At 46.5% G+C, this 27,887-nt stretch overlaps 1 protein-coding gene across 1 annotated transcript in view; it reads right to left on the reverse strand.

Moving 5' to 3' along the window:
* Positions 1 to 16,331, reverse strand: part of neurl1aa (neuralized E3 ubiquitin protein ligase 1Aa) — a 39,636-nt gene extending 23,305 nt beyond the window's left edge. Inside the window, exons 1-3 of the mRNA XM_056586723.1 lie at positions 16,113 to 16,331; positions 5,772 to 6,025; positions 4,058 to 4,379 (exon numbers count right to left, since the gene is read on the reverse strand). Coding sequence (XP_056442698.1) covers positions 4,058 to 4,379; positions 5,772 to 6,025; positions 16,113 to 16,146 — 610 coding nt within the window. The 5' untranslated portion in view covers positions 16,147 to 16,331. The remainder of the gene's footprint in view (positions 1 to 4,057; positions 4,380 to 5,771; positions 6,026 to 16,112) is intronic.
* Between the last annotated feature and the right edge of the window lie 11,556 nt (positions 16,332 to 27,887).

Genomic DNA, 27,887 nt, shown 5'->3' on the forward strand with positions numbered 1-27,887 from the left:
TCACATTACATTTTCATGTGTAAAGACAACAAATGACCTTAAGTTATTTGATGTTAACTGTCAACCTAAAAAACAGAATGTCCACATTTTCAATACTACCTTCTGCATTCCCTGAAGAGGTATATTTAACGAAAAGATACCCTCTGCATTCCTAACCCGCCCTCTCGGAGATAAGATAACGTCTTTGAAAAGCGGTTTAGGACATCAACTGACAGACAGACAACTCTGATCTGTGTGTTAAGTGCCGTTACCAGTGACAGGTTATGCTAAACTGAAAATCCACAGTGCCACCGAAAGAATGTGATGGCAGGTGCACAGTTGTCACTTTTAAAAGAACAGCCCAGTTTACCACAAAACTGAGTGAATGGCTGGCTCCGAACACCAGACTGCACAACTAACCTCATTCTCAGACCGCATTCCCCAAATTTGCTCAATCTCTCTGCGTTTGTTTACACATCGCAGCCTTTCCAAAGCGACTGCACCTCCCAACGCTCCGTGCACCGCGGCTGTCCATCACAGAGATTGACGGACAACTCTCTCACCCTCCCTGGCCTCCCAATCATCTCTGTGTCACCCACCGTTGACATCGCGGCGGAGGTGAGCCAACCTTTATTAATTCAATCCACCACCTGTGTACACCGTCTCTCTCACCACAGAGCTAACCATGACAACAAGCATTATCCACCTCCTCCGCATCCTCCTCTTCCTCCTCCTCCTCCTCCTCCTCATCTCCCTCTCCTCCTCCTCCAACTCTTCCTCCTCCTCCTCATCTCCCTCTCCTCTTCCTCCAACACCTCTTCCTCCTCCTCCATCTCTTCCTCCTTCTCCTCCTACTCCTCCTCCTCCTCGTCCTCATCCCGCTTGTGAGCAGAGGTTATTCGAGGAAGATCAGTTGACATCAGTGCTGGTATTGCTCAAAGTCAACAGAGCGTGGGGCTTCATTGGGGTTTGGGCCTGGGTTGTTCCCTGGTTTTGGTTGCAGGCCCTTTGCTGGCTGACTGGTGTGTTTTAGTGGCTCCTGGAGCGATGGCCTGCTGGGAGAGCTCTCTCTCTGTCTCTGGTACGCCTAGAGTTCCACCCATGGGCCTCTTCTGACTACAGCTGGATTCGCTAAACAGCTGGAATGACTCTGTCTTGCCTGTGTCTTGTATGACCCTATTGTGTGTAGGGGTGTCTGCATGTGTGTTCTGTGGGTGCATGTGTGAGTGTGTTAAGGGGTGTGTGTCTGTGTGTGTGTGTTTGTTTGTTTGTGTCTGCTGTGTGTAGGGTTGTGTGCATGTGTGATTGTGTTAAGGGGTGTGTGTGTGTGTGTGTGTGTTTGTTTGTGCATACTGTGTTTAGGGGTGTGTGTGTGTGTGTTTGTATGTGTATGGTGAGTGTGTAGGGGTGTGTGCAAGTGTGTTTGTGTTAAGGGATGTGTATGGGCGTGTTTGTTTGTGTATGCTGTGTGTAGGGTTGTGTCCATGTGTGTGCATGTGTTTGTGGGTTAAAGGGTGCGTGTGTGTGTTTGTTTGTGTAAGCTGTGTTTAGGGGTGTTTGCTGTGTGTGTGTGTGTGTGTGTGTGTGTGTGTGTGTGTGTGTGTGTGTGTGTGTGTGTGTGTGTGTGTGTGTGTGTGTGTGTGTGTGTGTGTGTGTGTGTGTGTGTGTATATGTGTGTGTTAAGGGGTGTTTGCATGTGTTTGTGTTAGGGATATATGTGTGTGTGTGTGTGTTTGTTTGTGTATGCTGTGTGTATGGGAGGATGATAGAGAGAGAAAGAGAGAGAGAGAGAGAGAGAGAGATAGAGAGAGATAGAGAGAGAGAGAGAGAGAGAGAGAGAGAGAGAGAGAGAGAGAGAGAGAGAGAGAGAGAGAGAGAGAGAGAGAGAGAGAGAGAGATCCAGAAGCAGCCTTCAGAACCATGACAGATCAAAGTGAGCTTTTCTGGCCTTTTGGCGCCAACGAGCGAGAGGGATACAGCTCTCCCACCAGGATTATACCCGGCCTATATTGTATTCCCTTCGTTCGTAATCAGACACAGTCCATCACAAACACATGTGTGTGTCTCTGTCCGTATCTTCTTCCCACTCAAATCACACACCACTCTTGTGATGTTTTTCGGAACATTTTGTAATTGTAGTCTTTTTTTAAATTGCGACTGCCAAACACTGAGCGATGAGTGCGCACATTCACATCAACAATATTCTGAATTCACGGACAATTTGTTCTTTTGCTTCGTCCCCGCAATGCAGGAGGGACAGTGTCGTTAAAAGCAAGTCTTCAAATACCACAAAAACAAACCAGAAACCATGAATAAAGCACCTGAAGCTGTATTCTAAGAATAAACAAAAGCTTCACTGAGTACCGGCGTAGATCACACATGACCTATTCTTGCCCTTACCAAGTGTATTCCTACCTAAGCCTTTCTCAAGTGCCCCGGCCCCCTCACACACAGGCCTCTGCTTCCACAACACTGTTGGTGTAGGCAGATGTCAGGTAGCGCCCCCCCCACGCAGTCACTAGGTTGGACTTGTAGGCAGTCCTGAATATAGCCTGCCTGGAAACTACCCAAACATCCCAATGGATGGGAAGCAGCGGTCCGAGTTGTTTCGACTTGATGGAGCACCGACTCTGGGACATATTCACTGTATTCTTCTAAGCGTTATTGCTTTTCAAGTTGTTTTACAACCGTTTTCTTATTTTTTGCTGGCGAGGAGTTTTTCGTTTTTCTTTGAATAGTTTCGGCGACATATAATTGATTTATTTGTGACTTATGTAGTTTGGCACTGTGGTTTCGGAGGCGCCCGTCAATATATATTTAGTGGCGGTTGTCACAGGAATCCATTTTCGGTCGAAGCGTGCAGCTGATAACGCACGACCACACGCACGCACGCACGTACGCACACACACACACACACACACTCACTTACACACACACACCCACACCTAGCATCCCCCTTCGTGCGAGCCGAGAGATCCTCTGTCCATCAACACTGCGCATAATTAGGATTGAGGGTGTTACCTCCCCCTCCCCCCTCCCCCACAAGCTCATTCTGCTCAGGGGAAGGAGGGTGGGGGATAGCCATGCACCTCTAAGGAATAGCGATACAAATATAAGTACGTACAGCGCATTCCATCCCTAACCCTAGCGTGCGTCTGGCTATGCTATCCCCATGCTATGCCCAGTGGGGAGCCATGTGGATACGTATGCTAAGCTAACTTGCCTATTTCGGATAGCCTGGCTTGTTTTGGCTGTCATGTCCTTGTCACGTGCTCAAACGTAGGGGCGGCAAATATAGGCTGTGTAAAGATAGCAACCGCTCCTTTAACTATTGGATTTCGATAACTCAAAGGCGTTACTTTTAACGTATGGTTTTATGGGCGACCTGCTTGTGGGGAAGCTGTTTATAAGAAGCTAAACTCAGGGAGCCAAGTACATTCACACTTAGTACGGTTTAGATAGCATGGCTGGAGAGCACTGCAATATATATATGTCACATTTTTAAGTAAAACCAGATGAACACATGGTATTTGAGCAGTTAAAGGCATAGTTTAATCGAGTGCCTGCAGGGAAAGAGGAGATGCCAGGCAGTGTTTACACTCAAACCAGTAACACAACTGATGCCAGTGAGACAGGTTTGATGTTACTGCTCTCGCTAATTGGTAACGTCTAACTGTCATAACTACCCAAATCCAAATACTGTACGACAACCATTCAAACACATTCACACATTCTTCTCAATCGCAAATCTAAAACTCACCCAAAACCCTTTTGAATAAGCTGATTGATCAAGCAATCCGTGATTCTCGATGAAACAACGTCATCATCCGTAGCCCCGATCCGACATCAAACGAGGGCATTTGGCAGATGCTTTTATCCAAAGTGCCTCACAATATGAACATTCGTCAGAAGAAAGAGAAACAACAACATATCGCTGTCGGTACAGTAAAGATATTGCTAGCAACAAGTTCCAAGCATTTACAATCGCTAGGTTAATCCATTCCCCGTATCCGACAAAGATAGCTAGGATAAGACGCTACACAAGTTGTAGCATATCCTCTTCCAGCCAGCGTCTTACCGAGCAGCTGCAAGCCGCGCGTGAGGCCGTACACGTCGACCAGCGCCCAGAGTGGCTGGGCGGTCCTCACGCCGCTGAAGAACAGCATGGGGCTGGAGTCGTTGAGGCGATAGAACACGCGGCCCTTCTTGTCCACCCAGAAGGCCACGACGCTGCCCTCGTTGGCAAACTCCTCGGGCAGGGCCTTGGCCCAGAAGCCGCTCTGGGACACCAGGTCGGGGCAGGCGTACTTGGGCAGGTTCTCGGGGTTGATCCGCGACGGGTCATTGGAGGTGAAGCCCAGGCGCAGGGCTCCGCTCCAGCAGCACTGCTTCTTGGTGATCTGGAGAGAGAGAGAGAGAGCCAGACAGGGGGGGAGAGAGAGAGAGAGACACATGAAATTGACGATGTTGGATGCCGGATCTTATTTGACATGCTGCAGTGGTTGGTCTATGCTGGGTCTATGATTAACAGCTGGGATTTGATTCTATTTACGATTTATTTTTTCCGTTAAGTCATTTAGCAGATGCTTTAATCCAAAGCGGCTTGGGAACCAATTTCCTCCTTGAGGCGGCATGTGTTCTGACTCAGGCAATCTGACGCGAGGGAGTCTAACGGGCATAGATGGTGGGTATCCGGGTTCAAACCCAGAAGCTTTCGTCCATCAGTGAAGCTCCCTAACTAACCTACCGGTCTAACGCCCTCATTAATCTCTTAATGTACGTTTTTTTTTTTTTTTTGAGTGTTGATCCGACCTTTTGTTACGAGTCACTTATGCTTAGTTCAGTCTGTGAATTATCTTGGAGTCTGCTCAGACACCACCTGTGTTGACCTACGCGCAAACGTTGACTCAATATTGACTCATATAAACCAGTATGTCCAACTGAAGTATTTCAAATCCCACCGTCCTTGTGAGTTAGCAAACAATCTTGATATCGCAATTGCTCTAGGCTGCCCTGACATTTGGCAGGGCTAACAAAGAAGCCTCACAAGAAGATTTTTACAATCTCAACTAGCATCTACTTTAGTACATAACCTTATGTGCCACTTATTATTTTGCTAGTGGCAGAACCTTATATTTTACCCAAGGAGACTCTTAACAAATTCTAACATAGAAGACTCACAATATGAACTTCACAATCTCAACTAGCATCTACCATAGTACCTAACTATGTGTGCTACTTACTATTTTGCTATTTGGCAGAACCTAGAGCAAATTCAAATATATATCATCAAAGAGCATAATCAATAGCATACTTGATCAAGAATGCATGCCGATAATTGGTAAACATTATGTATCAAGCCCAGAGCCTTTTGCCGGAGCTCGGACCAGCCTTGGCCACTAAACCGCCCTGCCCTCAAACATTTGACGTCAGTGGAACTAAGAAGAGAGATACGGCGTGACAGGCTGTTCATTTAGTGCGCTGGGCATGACATTTACGCGGGCACCATTTTGCCGTAAGGTTGCCGTGGACACGCAGTGCGCACCCGTTGGTCTCGGAACCTCGAAATCTCGGAGGGCCGGGATGGCGTCATTCGTGAATTACACCGGCTCACACGGTTGACGCACAACGACTGCAATCGAGGCTGTAGGACTTCGATCCCCAGTGTACACGAGACATCCTCCAGTGAGACAGCTAACCTCTACCTTCTCACTAATGACCTATTCTTCTCCGTACGTCACATTGGATAAAAAGCCTCAAAAACACACCAGCTAATCCGAGCGGACATTTACCTTGAGGCGGACTTGCTCGTACATGGAGACGGGCCGGTTGGTGAAGGTGATGGCGTTGCAGAAGCTGGCCTGCCTCTTCACCATCCTCTGGCCGGGGTCCATGACGATCTGGGAGCCCTTGGCGCTGGGGTGGAAGAGGAGCGGGCTGGTGACCATGGCCCCGGCCAGACCCCCGCCACACTGGATGGGCAGGCAGTGCTTGGGCTTGTGGTGACAGCGGTGGGAGGTGGACGGGAAGGGTCCCCCGAGCGAGTCTGGAGAACAGGGGATCGAATAGAGGAGGGGACGTTAGAATGGACCTCATGGACGTACGACATACAATTCTACAGTGCGTATATTAAGACAATAGAGGTCCCATGGCATGCCACCAGGTGTGGTGTGATTAGCCGGTACAAGCCGTTTTGGAAATCTGCCCCTTATGAAATCACAGGTGGGCGTGTCCACCTAGATGTGTGCTGGATAGATCGGTCTACCAGCCTACCAACGTTGCTCTATCCGCCAGATTTCCAAAACGGCTTGTAGCGGATAATCACACCACACCTGGTGGCATGCCATGGGACCTTTAAGCTACATTAGGAGACGTATCGGGGAAAGGAATATGGGTGAATGAATGTTTTAAGCAATTGTCGATTATTTCTTGATATCCACCTTTACCTCCACATCATCTGTTAAAGATATATCCACTCTATTATAACTTTTTTATTAGTGGAGACTGTAATGTAGACTGTATTCTGCAGTCACATGTGAAAGGGTTGTGCAAAACTGAAATGATGTGACGCAGACGGACTCAAGAGAGAGTACAATGAGGGATTGCGTGAAGACTACAATGGATGCCTTCAAGTAAGAAAGTACGGCTTGAAATGTAGGCCTTGATATCGGGGACTCCTCCGTCATCGGAGACTCGTGTTTTGTTCATAATGTTGGATCCCAAGGGTCTGAGGGCCATTATTTATGCACCGTCACCACAACACCGTCACATGCATTCAGCTAGCTGAGCTTAACCTCATTCTGGAATAAACCCTCTTTCTCCTCTGCCGAGCATCTATGACAAAAGATTTAAATAACAAGCAGAAGCACTGTCCAGACTAAATTGAGGGTTCGTCAAACAGCGAACTTTATGTTCACCACAAGCAAAACAATCGAGTCGACTTTATTAAACTTATACTGTCGAGGAATCCAGGAACCATCGAGAAATAACCCAAACTTCAGTTAAAATGTTCAGTATTTAAATCAATTAAATGGAGCTTTGATAGGCCCTTTCTCTTCCAAGAGAACTATTCAGTGAGATGGATGGAATGACCTTAAAACAACAAGCAGACGGCAAACAATAGAAGTGAATGATTGAAAATAATCAAAACTAAATTTGTCTGGATTACGTTTAAATATTTTTGCAACAGTCACGTCAATAAACACATAGCGTACACACACTGTCATCGTGGCCCCTTAACCCGAACCAAATGCATTATCTCCCCTGTTGGATTTATTACAGCTGTCCTACCTCAGCCACATTAAAAGCCCGGCCTCTTCCCATCGCCTCCCCCTTTCCAAACGCACACAAAGCCACAACTGCCGCCATTAATCTGATGAGTTAGGGGCACTTGCAGGGGGACGCGGTGGCACGGCCCCTGGCACTGCCCCCGTGGCTAGATAATTAGATGCAGGGAGAGACTGAATGTGCTATCTTGAAAGTGGGGAGCAGGTGGCGGAGGGAATCTGTCCCTCGGTACCCACACAACAGATCCGCTCCCAGCCTCCTCCCCGTGCAGTCCGGCGCTGGCCTCCACAGCCCTTTAAGATGGTTTTATTGTCCCCTTGCTTGATTAGTCCGCCGCCGTTAATGCACTTTGGTAGATTTGCATCGTTAAAACGATGCTTGAATGTCAGCGAGTCAAATTCATAGTCTGGCCTTTGTTGTACTTTACATTTATACCGTCTCTGGCATTACCCCGCGATTGACCCTTAAATGCATCAGGGCTTATTCAGAGCCCTATCTCCCATCTTATACGATGTATTTCTATGTACGAAAGTTAGCTCTTCTCCCGGCACGACCTCCAGTCCCATTCATTGTTTTTTTAATGGTAGCCTCATTGTGGACACAATGCCACCGTCCATGAATGTGCTTGTATGCATATGGTCAAGAGCAGATTTGGCTGAATGCATTTTACCAGGCACTGGAGAGAGAGAGAGAGAGAGAGAGAGAGAGAGAGAGAGAGAGAGAGAGAGAGAGAGAGAGAGAGAGAGAGAGAGAGAGAGAGAGAGAGAGAGAGAGAGAGAGAGAGAGAGAGAGAGAGAGAGAGAGAGAGAGAGAGAGAGAGAGAGAGAGAGAGAGAGAGAGAGAGAGACGCAGCTGCCATCAAATGAAACGGAGGTTAAGTGTGAATTCATGTTTCTTAGCAACCGCCCCCCAGCCCTCACATCAAAAGGTTCTGATCTGCGCTCTCACTCGGGCCTGAGCTCTACAACAGATGCTGTTTTGTGTGCCTGGGAACACAAAATGTTATTTATGATCTTGAATCTATCCTGGGGCAACTTGCCACTCGTGTCCGCTTATCTCAGGGTTATCTGAAAAGGGAAAAATGATTTGTTTACTTAGATTGATCTAGCAATAAAAATGGTGAATCAAGTGCTTTTGTTGTTCACTGTCTGATTGTTGTTGAATATTTGGAGGCAGAATCATTCTCAGGTACACCTTCAATTTAGCCAATGCCGTCCATCCTGACAATTTGCTGTTACTCATGTCAGGAGCCGAGATGCAGAACCGGGGCGAGTCAGAATCATCACTCATCTACCAGAATCAAGGATTTCTGCCCAATGTATCGCCGATCCGTCGTCCTCTGGGCTCGTAAACATAGCGGAGGGGGGGGAGGAAATCTTACTGCCTGCATCAGTCAGCTGACTAATGCACTATTTTCAGCATCCAATCTGCTCGTTTCCTTGGAGGAATATATGACCTATATGGGAAATGTATTCACCTCCAATGCCATAGCAGCCGTCATATCTCACAGCAAACGCAGACGACAACATTTATGGTGCAACAAAGACAAGTCCCCAAAACGGAATATGTTCCTGTCTCTGATGTTTGGGAGTATATGAGCCCATCCGGAGGCAGGGCTGTAAACCAAGTCGCAAAGATGTCCCAGAATCCACTCTGGTTTCAGGGCTTGTTCATAAATCATCATAAATCCATTGCAGTAAATCTCTAATGAGCAACAGTTCAAAAAAAGGGACACGAGAACAAAACAGCCCAAAAATATAAACAACGTCTGAAACTTTGAAACGACACACTTAGCTCAGGCTGTGTTCATGTGTTCACTCTGTTGATGATTATGAGTGGATTATGAATTTAGAGTCCTTTCTTTGCTACATGACGACAAAGACCTGCACATCAAGATGCTACCTACTGTGAGACTCTATTTGGCTTGAAGTCGCATAAGGCAGAAAGCAGATCCAAGATGGCATGAGTTTATCTGCGATCTGTATCTCCAGGTGAATGATCCAATCGTTGGTTCTCCACAGTAAAGTGTGAAAAACCACGAGAAGGACAACATTCGTTGTAATGTCATCCCAGCTATCGGGTGTGCTCTGTGGTGGCCTTACAGTCACTCGTTCTAAACTCACTAAACTTCTTAATCCATGGCTCAGATAACATGGGAAACCATTTAATTAGCCTCAAAGCAGACCGCTTTCATCCTTCTATCTCATTCCAGGTCTACACACACACACACAAGAGCTCTGTCTCTCATCTTATCAGCGATAGACAAATAGGGGATCCGAGTGCATTATTTCCTTTTCAAATTATCAAAGATGAGTATTTTGACTCTGCCTAAGACTGCTTTAAAAGAAAGAACCCTTGTATCACTTTGTCGAATCAGCCAGCGCAAAGTCTGTTCTCACTATTATGCCCAGAATATCAAGCCCAGAATGGTTACATGGTTACCCTGATTGGATTTTCATTTGTTTAAATACAGATGTCAATAAACCTGCCCAAGTAATGATCATTTAAGATGTTAAATTACATATGATCAATTTTGGCACAGCGTTAGAAGCAAATCAGCAGGAACCCACTCAGACTTGGTTGTCAATGGCCACAGAAGACAGAAAACATATCTAATATTTGAAAGAGTGAACCGTCATAACTACTACATTTAAAAGGAAACAGTAATGATGGCAAAACTGTGCCCCTATCAATTTGTCAGTACTGTGTCAAGTGAGTAGGTTTGGATTCCTTGGAATTATTCTTAAAACTAAACAAAGATCATAAATAAATATTCATCATCTATTTCTTAAATGGTAGGTTTATTTTGCAATAAAGAAAATACAAATTTGAACGTTTAAAACTATTACCATTAAAGTTGTTCTAAAGCTAGGTAACACACACACAGACACAAACAGACACAGAAAAGTTTCTGTACCCATCGCAACATGGACATTGTACTGCGAAGAACAGGTTCCACAAAGACAAATCCCCTATAAATCTTTTCTGCTTTTTACTATTTCAAGAAACTTTCAAGTTTCCCATTTGCATTGTTTAGAAATATTTAAAAACAGAGCCGAGAGCTCCGTGTTTGTTTCATATCTTAATACGTCATAATCTAATCCCCTTATTTACCGGCTGGAACAAAGAACAATGCGAGACAGAAACAGCCGAGGTCGAGAGATCCTCTCATGTCATCAATCAAGTCCTCACGTGCACGGTGTGGGAGCGCACGTTGGGAGCGCACGTTGTAGTGCACATTGGAGTGCACGGTGCCCCATACGTGAACCAAAGAGGAAGAGCCTTTAAAACGGCCCCACTTAACCAACCGGTCTGACAGCTGCCACCTGTAAACCTATTTTATGTGTGTATACATGGGTGTATAAGTTTATGTGTGTGTGTGTGTGTGTGTGTGTGTGTGTGTGTGTGTGTGTGTGTGTGTGTGTGTGTGTGTGTGTGTGTGTGTGTGTGTGTGTGTGTGTGTGTGTGTGTGTGTGTGTCTGTGTTTGTGTAGGTGTGTGTGTGTGTGTGCGTGTCTCTTTGATACGCACTGTTTAAACAACGACCTCATGTGTTTGCGTGGTCTCGGCACACGCTGATGGTTTAAAAGGCCCCATGGGGTCATTTTTGGCCCCTGGATGTGTGTTGTGACAAGGAACAATGTGAGTAGCCGGTCCAACTTTGTCTTTGTAATTCACTTACAAAGTCCCTGCCTTGGCAACACACACACACACACACACACACACACACACACACACACACACACACACACACACACACACACACACACACACACACACACACACACACACACACACACACACACACACACACACACACACTCTTAACACACACACACACACTAACACACATAGACACCTGTAATGCACGCTGCTCTTTTGAATGAGCAGCTTTCATACTCTGTTCCGAACGATTTCCCTAGCGTAACCTTATCAGCTCGGAGCTCATTTGGCTGCTGGGCCATCTGGGACAGATGGTACATGGAGTATCTCCCGGGTCGTGTCAGAAGCCAAACGTACGGACATGTCTGTTTGTTTTAGCCAACCGAGTTTTCTTGTATCTTTATTACCCTGGCTATTATAGGGGCAGGTTAATGTCACAGGCATCATAACCGTTTTACATTTTGAATTTACATTTAGGGCCTTGAGCAGATGCTTTTATCCAAAGCCACTTACAATCAGTATACTTGTTAGAAGAAAGAGAAAAAAACTGTATATGGCTGTCCGTACAGTAAGGATGTTCATAGAAACAATTGCTAGGTTAACCCATTCTCCGTATACAACCGAAATAGCTGGGAAGAGATGCTACACGATGCTATGTACTATTTTTAAGTGCCCTGACGTACAACATACAATAAGCGCGTACATTAAGTACCATAACCGGAAGGTTTGTATTTGCGCAGGAAGTGAAATCACCAAGTTCCTGTTTGCTACGGAAAAAGCAGCTCACCTAAACGTCAACCATCACATGCATACGGTTGTATTAACGAAGCTAGCTCTCAAGTGTCTGCGCCCAAACAACACATTTGTCTTTTCCATGGTGTTTATCCTGATTTTAATTTTTTCTTGTCTTCCCCTGTAGCTGGTGAGATGGCTTGTGTCATTTACAATGCACCTAGACACAATCTCAACAGCCCTGACAAATAACACCCTAATGATGTTTACAGAGTGGGAGATGATTGATTCAGCCTGACTAACTCATGAGAAAATGTCGTTTCAGGCTGATGTAGGACCGACAATGTTGGGAAATATATCATCAGTGAAAGCCATGAATCCATCTCGACAAACATTGTTATTTGGGTTCGGCTTTTGAATGAAAATCAAGCCAAACAATCCAGGGTGGGTTTTTGGATGGCCATCTTTCTAGATGTTCTCAGCCATAGCATGTGTGCTAGAGTTTATACTGTAGAGTGGGCAGGAGAGTCTAGCAGCCAGGGTGTTTGTCTTCCCCCCCGGAAGGCATTGGCTTAGATTCCAAACGTCTGCATCCTAGCCTGTGGCCAATATTGAGATGCCTTCCGGTAAGGTACTGTTTGAACAGGTATCTGACTTTGTTGCAGGCCGAAGTTGCTCTGGATAAAACTAGAGGACTCAATAAGAAAAACACTCCATCCGAGTAAATGCGTATCATCTTCAAATACGCCATAATGGCACGAAGCCAGTTGGTCTTTGTCTAACTCAGAGGTTCCCTGTGTTTGATGTCCAACAGAGCGTGCTCCACAGATCCGGCCCAGGAGCCGATCAGACGCCTGAGTAATTCTCTGTGAGGTCAGAGAGAGCCGCCGCGCCTCCTGCTACCGTGGCGATGGGTACCGGAGGCCCACCCTGGATGCTAGCTGAGCCGGCCTTTGCATCTTTACGGTTGCCATGGTACTGTTTGTGTGCGCTGCCGGGCAACGTCGTGACACATTCATTGATTTGATCTTGATTGATTGAGTGTTGCTGGCAGCCAATCATTTGGGGGGTGGGGTGGGGGGGGGGGGGTGCTGTGTTTGTAGGGAGGGTTCTATAGGATCACGTAATTAGAACGGGTTATCAGCTCGTTGTCCCCTTGTCTCTTAACTCGATTGAGTCTCGAGATGAGAGTGAGGCCCTGGCATTGTTGGGGGATCTCAGATTACCTGCATATTCATCATCATTTAGCTCCTTGGAATGTCACTGGTCCACAAAGGCCTCCCCAGCCTAGAAAGGTATCAGGTTAAAAATACCAAGGAGCCAGATGATTGTGCACTTAAGAAATGTTTGTGTTTACAACAGAAGAGGGTGGTTTAGCGAGGGGGGGGGGGGGGGGGGGGGCGTCTCTCTCTCTCTCTCTCTCTCTCTCTCTCTCTAATAGAGCTGTTTCTTGCTCTATTCTGGGCATCAATTATTCAGACCGTTCTGACAAGCAGCACTGACGCTGCATCGCAAACCGAGACGGCAGATCTGAAGAAAGTCTATGTTTGGCCGGCGTCTGAACACTGCGCGCTCTGCTAAGCTCACCGGCCGCCGCCTCTCGCTCGCTGACGAGCAGGATTACGCTAGCCGCGGTATAATCAATAAGTAATCCTAGCGTGAGGCCACGTTGCAGGTGGTGCACGGTGTAACCCGAAGCCTTTGGGTGCAGGCGGGTGAGGAGAATCCTGGGATGTCTGCGGCGTATTGATTCTAGAAGGAGATGGATGTACAACGCTCCAAGTCTTTGTTTGGACGCTGCCTCTGAAATGACTGGCCCTGCATGGAGGATATAAGGGTGCGTGTGCGTGTGCGTGTGTGTGTGTGTGTGTGTGTGTGTGTGTGTGTGTGTGTGTGTGTGTGTGTGTGTGTGTGTGTGTGTGTGTGTGTGCGTGTGTGTGTGCACTTATGCCTCTTGTTGTGGGTGACAAGGTTACCTAGCTTACTAAGCAATGTCATCTGAACCTTACACATATGTTTCAGTCACTCCATAGCAACCGGTCACACACACACACACACACACACACACACACACACACACACACACACACACACACACACACACACACACACAAACCTCTCTGTCTGTTCCATTATTTTCCCTTATTTATCTTCTCTCTCTGTCTCTCTCTCACTCATACTCGTCTTTCTCGCTCTATCCCTGTCTCCATGACCGATAGAAAGAGTGAAAGAGAAAAACAAAGACCCAATCCAAGTATTTAGGAAACAAACCAGGGGACCAACATGGAAACAAAAGAAAGATACGAGTGGGAAGAATGAGCCGGGTGAACGCAGCCACTTCTTGCCAACAGACGAAAATCATCAAATTAAAATAATAATAAAACAAAATATAAAAGTCAGCCACCCACAACAAGCAATCAGTGCCAATCGATGGCTTCAGATGCGTTAAGAACTTCACCATGTTTGGCTCCACACAGCTTCCTTGTTGCCTTTCTTATCCAGAGACATGTGCATTGTGGATGAAGCCAGACATTCGGCCCAATCTAAAACCTCCAGCTGAAAGCCACTGGCCCACTTTCTGTCAATGTGGAAAATATATAAAGCAAGCACTCCCACAGGTTCGACACAGACCGCGTTACGCAATCAAGTTAGCCAACGCCGTTTAGATGTGCTCTGGTGGTCTGCAACACCTGAGAACAGCACCGCAGTAGTAAGCAATAGCGTTAGGAAGCGCTGTGTTAATGTTAGCGGGATACCTCCCACCCTGCTCATCTTCCACAGACGGAGAGCCGTGCCTAATGTAAAGTATCATTCATGAAGCGCGTCACGTTTGGTTGCTGGGTAAAAGCTTTTCTTACGTGAATGTTGAGGAATGAGGATTGCAGTGAAAACTCCCTTGTTAGTATCTAGAAAGGCAAAGTAAGAACCAAGTGGTACACAATAATATAGGCATCTAAAATATTCCATTTAATTAACCCTAGCAGCCGGTCCCATTGTTGTGGACATGAAGCAGATGAAATCGGCCAATGAGGCGGCCACATGCTGCAGTAAAGACCCTGCAGCGGGCTATTAAACCTGTTTGTTTGACATTTCAATTAAGTCCCACATCGGCGCCTTATAAAGAAGATCAGAATTGTATAACATTGTTATGAGTCAGCTCGAATCGCTCTGTTGTCGTGTATACCTCTCGTAACAGTTTAGCATGGACACTGACTCACTTTTTCACCAAACAAAGACATGCCAGTTTTGAGCGTTTGCATTGAATAGTTACAGGGTCCAAGTCCCACTCTGTCCACGTTAAGTTAGCCCCGCCCCCACTGCTCCTAATTGGCTTAATCCATGGGCTTTCATTATTAGCCCAATCAGCAGGCCAGGAGAACTGGGGGAAGCTCCAGGACCTCAGCCATACCTAGGAGACCCCGAAGGACCTTCTGTGGCACTGTAGCAGGCCCACACCCTGTGAGGGGCCCATGTGGGTTTCATCCACCACTGGGTACTGGTTCCACTGGGGTGACTTTCACATGGTACGAGCTGAACCTTTGCAATGTGTTAGTGGTCATTACAAGTTTTATTGGGAGGTCAAATAGCCTGAACCAAGTAATTGCCCACATATTGTGTATCAACCTTGTTGTCACTACCACCATGAGAACCTCGCACATGTGCAAGGGTGGTCATTTTATGTGAATATTTGTACACACACGTGTGGTATTGTGTGTATGTGTGTGCGCTGTGCTAATGTGTGTCTGTGTGTGTGTGTGTGCGTGTGTGTATGCGCTGTGCTTATCTGTGTGTGTGTGTGTGTGTGTGTGTGTGTGTGTGTGTGTGTGTGTGTGTGTGTGTGTGTGTGTGTGTGTGTGTGTGTAATAGGATGATTATTTCATTGCGTATTGAGTTTAATTGACATACAATGGCGAACACACCAGGCCACATAACCGCACTGCTCTGAAACTGTGGTGTAAGAAAGAGGGAACACTTAAGCGTCTATCAATGCATACCAGGGAAACCCCCCAAACTTTTTCTTTTCTCAGTGCACTACAACTGAAATTGAAACCATTGACGCAAACTACTTATACTGCAACGAAATGTGGATAGTGGAATGGAAATAATAATTATAGCAACGAAATTTTCTCCTAATTGCCCTAGAATAAAAAAAAAAAACACAGTTCCATCTACATCAGCCCGGGTAGCAGCGCTTTAATGAAAACACAATCGCCTCCCGTCAATCAAACGAGAAAGATGTCTGCAAGCTCCAGGAGATTAGCTACCTGATCCCAGAGCCCGTGTTCCCATTACATGCACTATACTGGTCCCATTGGCTCATGCTGACCCTTTTAAATGTACAAATAAAACAAAAATACTATTGCAATACACACACGCATTTCCTTTCCTCACGATGCTTCGCCTGAAAAAAAAAAAGGACAAAAACGCTCATAATAAACAATGCATTCTTACCGTACAGGGCATTTCGCGTTAACTGCCCACCCATGGCTGTATTCCTGCCTATCGCCGGTAGCCGATCGATTAATCAGAACATGTCGTTGTGCAGGCTTACGGCAGCGTCGTTGGCATGGTTAGACCTTCACATCCCAAAACGAGCCTCTTTTTTTTTTACTGGAATACATAAACAGTAGACAGACAGAGCAGCCCGCACCTCCAGCAGCGCTGCAGAGCAATAGCCTATGTATAGGGACACTCCCCCCCTACCATTCACTGATCGCTCTATGTACCACGAGTCACTCACACTTGCATTAACATAAAAGGTGGAGACTGTGGTGGTGAGCGACGTTAACGCTATGACTGCCATGGCTGGCGCGTCATTGGTAACGACCGCATCTTCAACCACGTGAAACGCACTGGACTTACAATTGATTAATTTATGCAAGGAGATCAGGATTGATCCGATTCTATTTTATTATTATTTTTTGTATGATTTATGCTATTAACATCGTTCGAATCAACCTGCATAGCTTATGTATAAATTCTGTATAAATTATCTTACATTAAGGGCCTTTGTCTGTCGCATATTCCTTGTTTTCGTTAACCCTCCTCCCCCCCTCTCTCCCTCTCTGTCTTTGTGTTACAGATATAAGGATTCGGGCTATGTTGGGAACCGGAGCGTCGGTGAGCTATGCGCTCACATTCCTCACCCTCACCACTCAGTCGCTCACCTAAAAGTCCACGCTCCGTTCCCCCATGCGCCCCGGGATGCCTATAGGCAGACAGGAGACCAGCCTTTGACTTAACGCTGTCAGCGCCCTATCTCCGGTGACCTCGAGGTGCTGCATTTCACACCCTGCCGTGGTGATTCACCATCCGCCTTCAGCATTAATCACTGATCACCGAATTGTGAATGAGCGTTGTTGATATGTCTATTGATTTTATTTATTATTATTTGGTTCAGACGACACATACAGAGCCATTAGGGCTCGCTGCATAGTTTCTGCATGATCTCAACCCGGCTCAGGATACATAGGTTTCAAGGCTCAAAGGCTCTGTTAAACTAAACGTTGTACACGAGGTTCGTGGTACATTTTAGTGATATGAAATCATTTTCTTTTTATAACTATACTCTTTGGATTGGAAATAACGTGAAATATGCGCTGATGTTTACTCAAGCAAATCAATCGTTTTTTGACATATGTTTATATTTACATATAATGTAAAATATATATAATATAGATACATATAATAAAAAAAATTGTATAATTATTATTGAAAATGTATATGTATTTATAAAAAAAATAACATCCTCATTCATCTACCTTTCAGGAATTCCTAAACCACACCGAGGTGATTAGTTTGTGTCACACAAGGCACAAAATGCCCAGAGCTGTATCCGTACTTCATGGAAGAAACATGAGCAACATTATAATAGATCTAACAGGAGGCGCGCTGTAACCTCGACGACACACGGGAGGAAGATGTATTAAAAACACAAACACTTCCTCGCCCGTCTGGACACTGGTGCTGTAAGTGATTGCATGACTTCAAACATCCTTCCTTTTTGAGGGTATTCTGTTCTTCCTGTTTTGGTCCATTCCACTGCATTTCCCCTAGCATTTGGCTCTCTAACTGAGCTGCATCTCTGGACATCTAACTAAAACCCAAGATTGAGAAGTCTTTCAGATAGGCAACAGTATTCTGATTACAGAGTGGTGAGCTTTTTCGAAGATGCACTAAAATGCTTTTTCCAAGCATTACTTATTCTATTGTATATTATATTATAAGTATATTATATATAGCCTATATATATATATTGTATTCGTCTTAAAGTGATTTGTAGTTACGATTTTTCACACACACCACAATTTCTTGGGTGGAAAAATGTTGAGCATAGTGGTTTAAATGATAAATATTGGATTGTATTGAGCTACTACGAGGAGTCGATAATGTTATAAAGTCCTTTATTCCTCAGTTGAGCTGAAACGCTTGCAGATATAGACATTACATTTTGCTTCAGTCTATTTTAGATTGAGCCATTTTCTAGGGGGCAACCTTTCGCAGCCGGTATTAAACTGACATTTTTATGATGTGCAAGTTTGAAACAAATTAAAGGAAAATAGTGCTAGTGGCTAGTGTGTTGAACTTTATCAGAAAGGTTCTGTGTTCGATTCCCGATGTCCACAGCCAACATGCAGAAATTCTCTAGAGCAAGATGAGTAACCCCTACCTGTATACTGGATGGGACATATTCATATTAACTGTGGGACACATTGAAAATATATGAGATTTATTCAATTTGTAGCGATGACCAATAAAAGGGATTCATTTGAAGAGGTTTTTGCAAGTTGAACACACTGCTCCATGTTATTTATTATCTGTGGTTTCATTAGAAGCAAGAATACACTGTACAATGTATGCCATTCTGCAATTCTCAGATCTGACATCCGAATGCATGCTGTAGTTGTATTGTGAAAATTAAATCATCACAGGAGTGACGACATATCGGAAGGTGGATGAAGCAGAACAAACAGCCATTAGCATTGTACACGGTGGTCATGAATGCGAATGGCAAAATGTTACAGCTGTGCCCTCAATTCCTTTATGCTAATGAATCCTTTCAACAAGAATCCATACCCGTTTGAATAATGAAACGATAGCACAGTGGGAATCCTTTTTCTCTATATACAGCCCAGAGAGAGAACTGAACGCAAAGCAACGCCGTTAGTCATAATTTCTATTAAAACATCCATGTTTAATTTAACGCTGCCTTGTCATAAATCCCTTCCCCTTAACGTGCTTCCCATTCCGTGTGAGGTCTCAAAACCGCTAGAACGAATGCTTCCCGCGGTAGGAACGAGGCCTTTAGCACGGCTAGTCGGCGAGGCCTGTCTCCCACTGGTACCCTTGGTGGTGGCGGCTGTGGGTTAGCTTAGCTTCACGTGTCTGTGGGTTAGCTTAGCTTCACGTGTCCTCTCTCGCCGCTCGGGGCTCGCAGCGGTGCGGACAAAGGAAACAGGTCGCTGTCTCGCTTCTCGCCGTGGCCGAAAATAACCATCTCCCCACGTCCCAGCATGCCTCGCTCCTTTGGCGGCAGCTGGGGCCCAGATCGGACCAGGGTTTCCATGGTAACCGTTTCGTTGAAGGATGACATCACACATGGATGGATATATGTACCACACCACTGCCCAAACCACAATTGCACACATCTGTGGAGACACACACACGCGCACACGCACGCACGCAAACACACAGACACACACGCACTCACGCAAACACACACACACACACACACACACACACACACACACACACACACACACACGTGCACACACACACACACACACACACACACACACACACACACACACACACACACACACACACACACACACACACACACACACACACGCACGCACTGATGTAACCCACGATCATCACACATATTCCAGGATGTCAATATATCCAAGCAATAAACAAGCTGAGGTCAATGCAAACAAAAACACTAATACAGAACATAAACAGTTCAGTGGAACACAGCAAGCTAAAACTCACACACACACACACAAACACACTGATGTAACCCTCCATGTGTGCATAACCAGTTCAGCCCTGAATACGATGCCTGCCACCTTCCTGTAAGTGATTTGGGCTCTACAAAGAGAGAGAGAGGCTGAGAGAGAGAGGTAGAGAGGGGGGGAGAGAGAGGTAGACAGAGAGTGTGGGAGAGAGAGTGGGAGAGAGAGGTGAGACGAGGGGGAGAGAGAGAGAGAGAGGTAGACAGATACAGAGGGAGAGAGTGGACGAGAGAGGGGCAGAATAGAGCGAAGAGAGAGAGGTAGAGAGAGATTAAGAGATAGGTATACAGAGACAGAGGGTGAAGAGAGAAAGGAGAAGAGAGAGTGGGAGATAGAGGAGAGAAGAGGAGGTAGAGAGAGGTAGAGAGAGGTAGACAGAGACAAAGGGAGAGAGAGAGTGGGAGAAGAGAAAGGAAGAGAAGGGGCAGAGAGAGAGAGGGAGAGGGAGAAGAGAGAGGATGAGAAGAGAGAGAGAGAGAGAGGGGGGGAGAGAGAGAGGGGGAGAGGGGGAGAGAGAGACAAAGGGAGAGAGAGAGTGGGAGAAGAGAAAGGAAGAGAAGGGGCAGAGAGAGAGAGGGAGAGGGAGAAGAGAGAGGATGAGAAGAGAGAGAGAGAGAGAGAGAGAGGGGGAGAGAGAGAGGGGGAGAGGGGGTAGAGAGAGACAAAGGGAGAGAGAGTGGGAGAAGAGAAAGGAAGAGAAGGGGCAGAGAGAGAGAGGGAGAGGGAGAAGAGAGAGGATGAGAAGAGAGAGAGAGAGAGAGAGAGAGAGAGAGAGAGAGAGAGAGAGAGAGGGGGAGAGAGAGAGAGAGAGAGAGAGAGAGAGAGAGAGAGAGATACAGAGAGGGGGAGAGAGAGAGAGAGAGAGAGAGAGAGAGAGAGAGAGAGAGAGAGGGGGAGAGAGAGAGAGGGGGAGAGAGAGAGTGGGAGAAGAGAGAAAGGAAGAGAAGGGCCAGAGAGAGAGAGGGGGAGGGAGAAGAGAGAGGAGGAGAAGAGAGAGAGAGGGGGGAGAGAGAGGGGGGAGAGAGAGAGATAGGGGGAGAGAGACAGAGGGGGTGAGAGAGACAGAGGGGGAGAGAGAGAGAGAGGGGTAGCAGATGCTGAGCGAGTCCGGGGGGGAGCTCTCTCCGGGTGGGGTGGTGGGGCTCTTGTAGCAGAAAAGGCTCTCCTGCATTCGGCATTGTCTGGGGAGGCTGTCGGGCTGCGTGTGTGCAAACAAAACCTCCCATTCAGCGGCGGTCTCTGTAGCACCCCCCCTCCCCCACCCCCCCCCCCCCCCTCCCCCCCCCCAGGGCCATGTGCAGCATGAGTAACGCTGGAACGCCACGAACATCCTGAATGACCAGGAGAATAGGGAAGATAGGGAGGAAGAGAGAGGGATGGCTAGGAAGAAAGAGAGAGAGAGAGCTATGGGAAGAGATAAAGAAACCAAGAAAGAGAAAGAAAGTATCAGGGAAAAAAAAGGGAAGGAGAGAGGCAGAAGTAGTAAAAGAAAGATAGGAAGAAAAAAGGGGGAGAATTAATTATTCATCATCATGATAACAGGGATTGTATTAATGAGTTACATTCCGTCCAGACTGTCGCCATAAAATCTGGATGCTGCTGCCGCTGCTTTATCTGAAGCGAGTTACCCCCAGCTATTAAAACTGTTCTTATTAAAACTGTATTTCTAATTCTTATAATCCTTTCATAACTGCTGCCTTGATATGTCCCTTATCCCTTTCCCAGTCCAGCTCTACGACAGAAGGTATGCTGGACACAGATATCAGGTTGACAAAACAAGGACGGTGTGCATTGACTGGGCTTTTGAAACTCATACCTGAAAGGTTATGGGTTTGATCCCCGACGTCCGCAACTACCGGTAAGCATCCTACCTCTAGCGAGATGATTAATCCCAATCTCAACGACCTCAATCCATGTTTTATGCATACTATTTTACACTATTTGATGAATAATGGAAGTAGAAGTCAAAGCTGGGGACTTACCAGATTCACTTCAACAGAGCAGACCTCAGACAATGCCAGGGCCTAATACCAAATACATTAACCTGTTTTGATGAGAGAATAATGCAGGGAGGATGGGAATATCCTTCCTTCTGGGGATATGCAACAGATAACAGGTAGCATGCTGGGTAATTTTGAAGGTGGAGGTGAAGGTGAACGCTGGTACGAGCGTAGCATTCCTTGCACGACGAGATTTTCATTAGGGCCGGAGTAGAGCAGAAGAGAGATGTGATGAAAGGATCCATCACCTCCTTTTAATATTTTACGTTAGCATCTGACAGCCCGGGCCAGGATTAACGAGGAGAAACGCCTCATTGTCTTTGGTCCCAGGAAGTGGAAGAAAAAGAATAACCATCATATCCATGTGCAGGAGCACTAAAATGCACTCGTGCAGAGTGATAGATCTATCAAAATGGACGCATCAGTATCACAAGAAAGAGGTTGGAATGGGACCGTAATCATGAAAAGTAATCCTCTGATATAGCAACAGATTTATTGTATTACTGTATGTCCAAGGTCAGATGTATGGTAACCTAAGGAAGGTTGATCGAATGAGACAGATCTCGGTCTGCCTATCGGCCTTCCCCCTCTTATCTAAGATTCACATTTTATCGTCATCATGCCTTGCAACAGTAGAAATAATACAAACCAAAGGGCAATGCAACGCTGGGATTCCTATGGCGTTCCCGTCTCGTAGTGCTCCGATGTCCATGTGGTTGTAATTCCCCCCAGAACATATGATGGATATTGTAGATTTCAGTCCCAATTATGACGCATCGTTTATTGTTCATTATATTGAGCTAATAGAGGACAGCTGCCTCTTGCAGGGGGGAACGCAATTTTATAAATGTTCGTGGCTTCTTAATCAGCACCTCGTCTAGCATAACCGCTTTCACGTGACGATGCTCGTCAAACCTCTTCTCACCTGCAGACTTCAGTGAAAATTGGCACAAGATAGAGGGATCGAGAGGTGGGGATTCATCCTGGCATGGAGAAAAGGGTTTTATTATTTCTTTCAGTCCTCTTCCTGGCCCATCGCCTCATCTCTCCCATCTGGTTTCTATAGATCTCTGCCTGTGTGCTTTCTCAATGGTGGGGCTTTCGTGGCACAGTGTGTGCGGCTGTGGTTTACAGTGATGATGATGTTTGCCTCTAAGTCGTGTCTGACTTCTCTTCCTGGAAGGCAATAAAATAAAATGAAATGGTTTCTTAACAACGTACCACAGAGGCCACCAAAGGTGTCACCCCGGCCCTGTCTGACCCCGGGTCTCTGGAATCGCACGGCAGGCTCTAAACCGCAGGCAGTACCCGGGAATTGGCCCCAGTAGGTTCACCTAAAGTGGGACAGAGAAAGAGAGAGAGGCTGAGAGAGAGAGAGAGAGAGAGAGAGAGAGAGAGAGAGAGAGAGAGAGAGAGAGAGAGAGAGAGAGAGAGAGAGAGAGAGAGAGAGAGAGAGAGAGAGAGAGAGAGAATAGATATAGGTTGATCCAGATATAGATTTATATAGACAGATGCATCGCTTGGCATGTTCTGCATTCTCTGGCAAAGCAACCAGAGAGAGACACTGAACCAGAATGAACAAAGAGAGGTTAAGAGAGAGAGAGGGAGGGAGAGAGAGAGGGGGAGAAACGAGAACGAGAGCGGCAGAGAGAGAGAGAGAGGGAGAGGGAGAGAGAGAAACAAGAACGAGAGAGGAACGGAGAGAAATAGACGATTAGAGGAATGAGAGATGCATACAGAAGGGAAAGTCACCGCCTGCAGGGGCACAATTACAGTGTCCCCCTGGCAGTCACCCCGTGCCCGTGCTCCCTGACAGGGCCCAACGCAGCCACGCGTTGGGGTCGCAGGGGGGGAGGGAGGCCTCGTTAATCAGCCTGGGACGAGTCAGCACTCGGAGAGAGAGAGAGAGAGAGAGAGAGAGAGCACGAGAGGGACGTTCAAGGGAGAAGACTCCTGTTCGGGCCAAGGGGCCTGGGAGCTCACCCAAGGGTGGTGGGGGGGCTGGGGGTGTTGGTGTGTGTGTGTGTGTGTGTGTGTGTGTGTGTGTGTGTGTGTGTGTGTGTGTGTGTGTGTGTGTGTGTGGTGGGGGTGTGGGGGGGATACCATGTAACAATGCATGGCAGAGGTCCCAAAACCTTTCAGTGGTTCGCTGTACGCCGATCCCCACATTACAGCCCCCCTGGATGGAAAATCATGAAGTCAGCCCAGTGTTGGAGGAACCCCCAACAAAGACAAAAGCACAGATGAAACCATGCTCTCCCCAGGAATCCATTACAGCAACATTTTTCAATCACACAAATAATGTGCGCCTGTGTATTCCCTCCGCACCAAATGTTTTGCGTTACCACATGGAGCGAACTACTGGGCGTCTCTGGGATCCACGCCCATTTGCAACATCCTCAAAGGCAGCTCTCCAACGGACTGTGTGTGTGTGTGTGTGTGTGTGTGTGTGTGTGTGGGGGGGTATTGTAAATACAGGATAAAGTGGACCGCTCAGGTTTAAAGTTGATACTCCCGGAATCCCCCCGTTGGTAGGTGCCACGGATAGCGACACTTCCTTCTTTACACACTCTTTTAGACCCTCCTTTGGCCCTCTCTAGGGCAATCACTTCACCTATTTTCTTGATGTTGCTCTCAGCCCACACACACACACACACACACACACACACACACAAGCACACACACGCACACACACACACACTTCCACCGTAATTCTTCCCTTCTTACTATCTGTCCCTCTCTCTTGCTACATACCTCTTGTGAATGTCCCTCGGCAATACCAGATGGTAAAGGCCAACACTCCCCAAAGAAAAAATGTAATCCGCTCCTCACATGGGCCTAGAGGCTGCGGTGGCAAGATTATCCCGTCAGAAAATGCTCCAGCCATGGCGAGCCGGGCGCTAGCGGGGAGATCCCTGTTGGTCGGAATGAAGCGACATGAAATCAGTGGCTTAGTGGACGCGTGGTGAGTGTGTGCTCATGACTGTACTAAGACCAAACATGACAAAGTCAACTGTACTTTGTTTCTGTGATCGAGCTTCTTCCTGATCGAATAGACTTCCACTAATGGTAGTGGAAGTCTATTCGACATATGGATGTGGGGTCAATGCAAAATAAGGAAAAGTCTGCTGAAATGAGCATTGCATTTACAGTGATTACTAAGGTTTTAGAGGGTCCTACACCCCTATGCCGTGCAGTACACGGCTCGTGTATACCATGTTGTATAATTAAATCACACAGGAAGGGTACGAGGGAGCGGTTGACGTCGTGGTCTCCATATCAACGTCTTGATTGGTTATTGCGTGCGTTAAACTGTTGGAAAACAACAGCAAATACTGCTAAGTGCAGGAACAGAAAGTGCCATATCCCTGAAGCTCGTTAAAGCGTCTAATTAAAAGCCCTTTTTCTCATTACTGTTGCAGTCATGTTAATTACACCACAGCATAAAAAACGGAAAGTACAGATATTCATTTCTTGATAATAATAATTTTGGGAGCTCCAAACCTTTCCAGTACCCCTTGACGTTCATTTTCAGGGCTTGAAGTATTGCAAAGTATCCTCTAATGATGTAGTAAATTGAAAGTTGTTTGAAGAGCAATTCTAGAAATATGATCTATTTTGAAACGTGTGTGTGCGTGTGCACGCCTGGATTTGCATGCACACACATCTTGTCTCCATTTGAAAGGCAAATGTACTTGCCTTTAAAAACCGCGGTAATAGTCTTGTAGCAGAACAGGCCAGTCCATTATACCTAATTGAGGTTGGACTCCGTAAAATAATTTGGGAGTCAACAATCAAAGGGTGATTATACGCACATTGTGAAGCCCAGATCACCACGGCTCAATTAAATACACGAGTGAACGAAAGCATGATGTATCACGAGCCGGCGCGAAGATCACCGTGCAGATCTGTCATTCGTTTTCTTGATTTCATTGTACTTAAAAGAAAAGCATCAAACTAATAGCATCGAGGCCGTACCCCATCCCGCCACACAACTCTCCAACCTCTGGTGAACCCTGAACTGAACTCCTCACCACATCTTCCCTGGGGCTCTGCGAGTCGTGATTACAGACATTAGTTTCAGAGTGTTTTCCTTCTCTACGTGAGAGCGGTGGCTGCCAGACGCCGCTGCATGCGTTCTAAGATGGAGATCAGACCACAACCTTTTTCATGTTCAATTTTCCACTACAACACCAGCGTAGTGTTATGACATGCAGTTGGGGGGGGGGGGGGGGGGGATTGGGTGTTGCAGATCCTAATCACCAATGTATTGGAATTCTTTGCACTGGTACATTTTGGGGAGGGTTCAGGTAATAGGATCTACAAGCTGGAATGAAATGTGGATGGGTGTGTTCTCTATGTTCTCTGACCTTTTTAGCTCACAACCCAGTGAGTTTCAAAAAGGAGAAAGGAATGGACCTGTGAGTGGTACTGGGTATGCTATATCGATCATACAGGCCCACATACAGGCCTAAAAGTGTGTTTGTGTTCATGCCTATGTTTGAAGGGGTGGGTTTGGGCAGGAGTGTGTATGCACATACGCATGTGTAGTGTGTGGGTGTTTCTCTACATGTCTGGCTATGTTCAGACACGTTGGCCCACAGGGCCAAGCATCGATGTGTGGTGTTAAAATCAATCTCTTCGCCACACAGCTCCGACCGTGGCCCCAATGAGGGACTGACGCAGAGCAGAGACCAACACAGTGCAACCCCCCTGTCTGGGTGACGTCTGCAGGTCTTCTGCATGGGTCCACCATCAGCACCAGCAGCATCACCACCGCCACCACCACCGCCACCGCCACCGTCACCACCACCACCACCACCACCACCACCACCACCACCACCACCACCACCACCACCAGCACTGCCGCCACCAGCGACGACATCATCATCTCCCACTTATCATGCCCTCCTCCTCTGAATTTTTTTTTTTGAAAACAATTGCCATGGCAACTGTTGCGCATGTTGTCATGTGGTGGTTGTCAAGGAAACGAGGCTGTACAAGTGGTCCTCTTTTCGCCCGCGCGCTCTCTGATTTTTGCCACTTCGTCTGAGTAACGTGTTCCACACTGCACTCCAGCTACATGCAGACCTGGGAGAGAGACGGAGAGAAACGCTCTTACGGGTCTTTGAGGAATGATCCATTGTGATTGTGTTCTGACCAAACTGCCCCGGTCATAACCTTACTTCTTGCATTGTTCCTTCCCAGGATAATTAAGCTTATTCTTGTCCAAAAGCTCCAGCTGTATCAGAGGCTGGGGAGATTTTTTCAAGGGATAATTACTGCTGAACGTATTAATGGGACAAAAGCCCAAAGGGTATTAGTGAAAATTCTTTAGAGTGAATAGGGCTTCTAAGAATACAAGGGTGTATTTTGGCTATCCAAAACTTGCACAACCTTGGAATGATAACTGAGATGGATTAATACTGCTTTGCTCTGCTTTACTTGGCACCCCTCATAAGCATCCACTCGAACCCGGCTGCCAAGAATGAGCTCAAGTGCATGCACAGGGTAGGCCTCACCCTTTTTATCAATATACATTTGAACATGCTAAAAGTTCATTAGATCAATCCAAACGTATCGTTCTTCAATAACAGAGCATGGCGCTGATGAGTGATGATGATCATTTTCACAATGCCAATTAGCTATCTGCTTGGCATTATGACGAAAGTCTGGATTTTGAGTCTTCCCGTCAGACTTGATTTCAGGCCTCGTGATCGTATTCCCTTCTGGAGTAAATAAACAAACACAATGTCAAATGCTCCTGCAGTTCAGAGGAAGAAATGGCACACTATGACCTGTAGGGACATGCGCTGTTCTTCAGCACCACCTGAGAGGGAGAGAGAAAGAATAAATGGTACATTAAGTAAGAATCAAGCCCATTTTTGACCATATTTAAAGTCGAATTGCATTGATTTCTATTTCTATTTTCCAAAAAACTGATTGACTAGTTTTGCAATTTTTCATATCTACCGTTTGGCCTAATAATCGTGCACACCTCTCCACGATTCAAATGCGCATTTCGTGGAATTACATCCGGATCAGATCTAAAAGTGAAGACATGTCGTAGGATACAGACCCTTAGGCAGTGTGATCCATGGGGGTGCCTGTGCGGTATGTTTACAGGTGAGCGCACCTAGCAGTGAAATCATTTTGTGCACACATGCCAGATGGCCTGCATCAGATATCAGATTTCAGGTTAAATTTCC

Source organism: Gadus chalcogrammus, chromosome 3 (genome assembly GCF_026213295.1).
Source record: "Gadus chalcogrammus isolate NIFS_2021 chromosome 3, NIFS_Gcha_1.0, whole genome shotgun sequence".
Classification (NCBI taxonomy): domain Eukaryota; kingdom Metazoa; phylum Chordata; class Actinopteri; order Gadiformes; family Gadidae; genus Gadus; species Gadus chalcogrammus.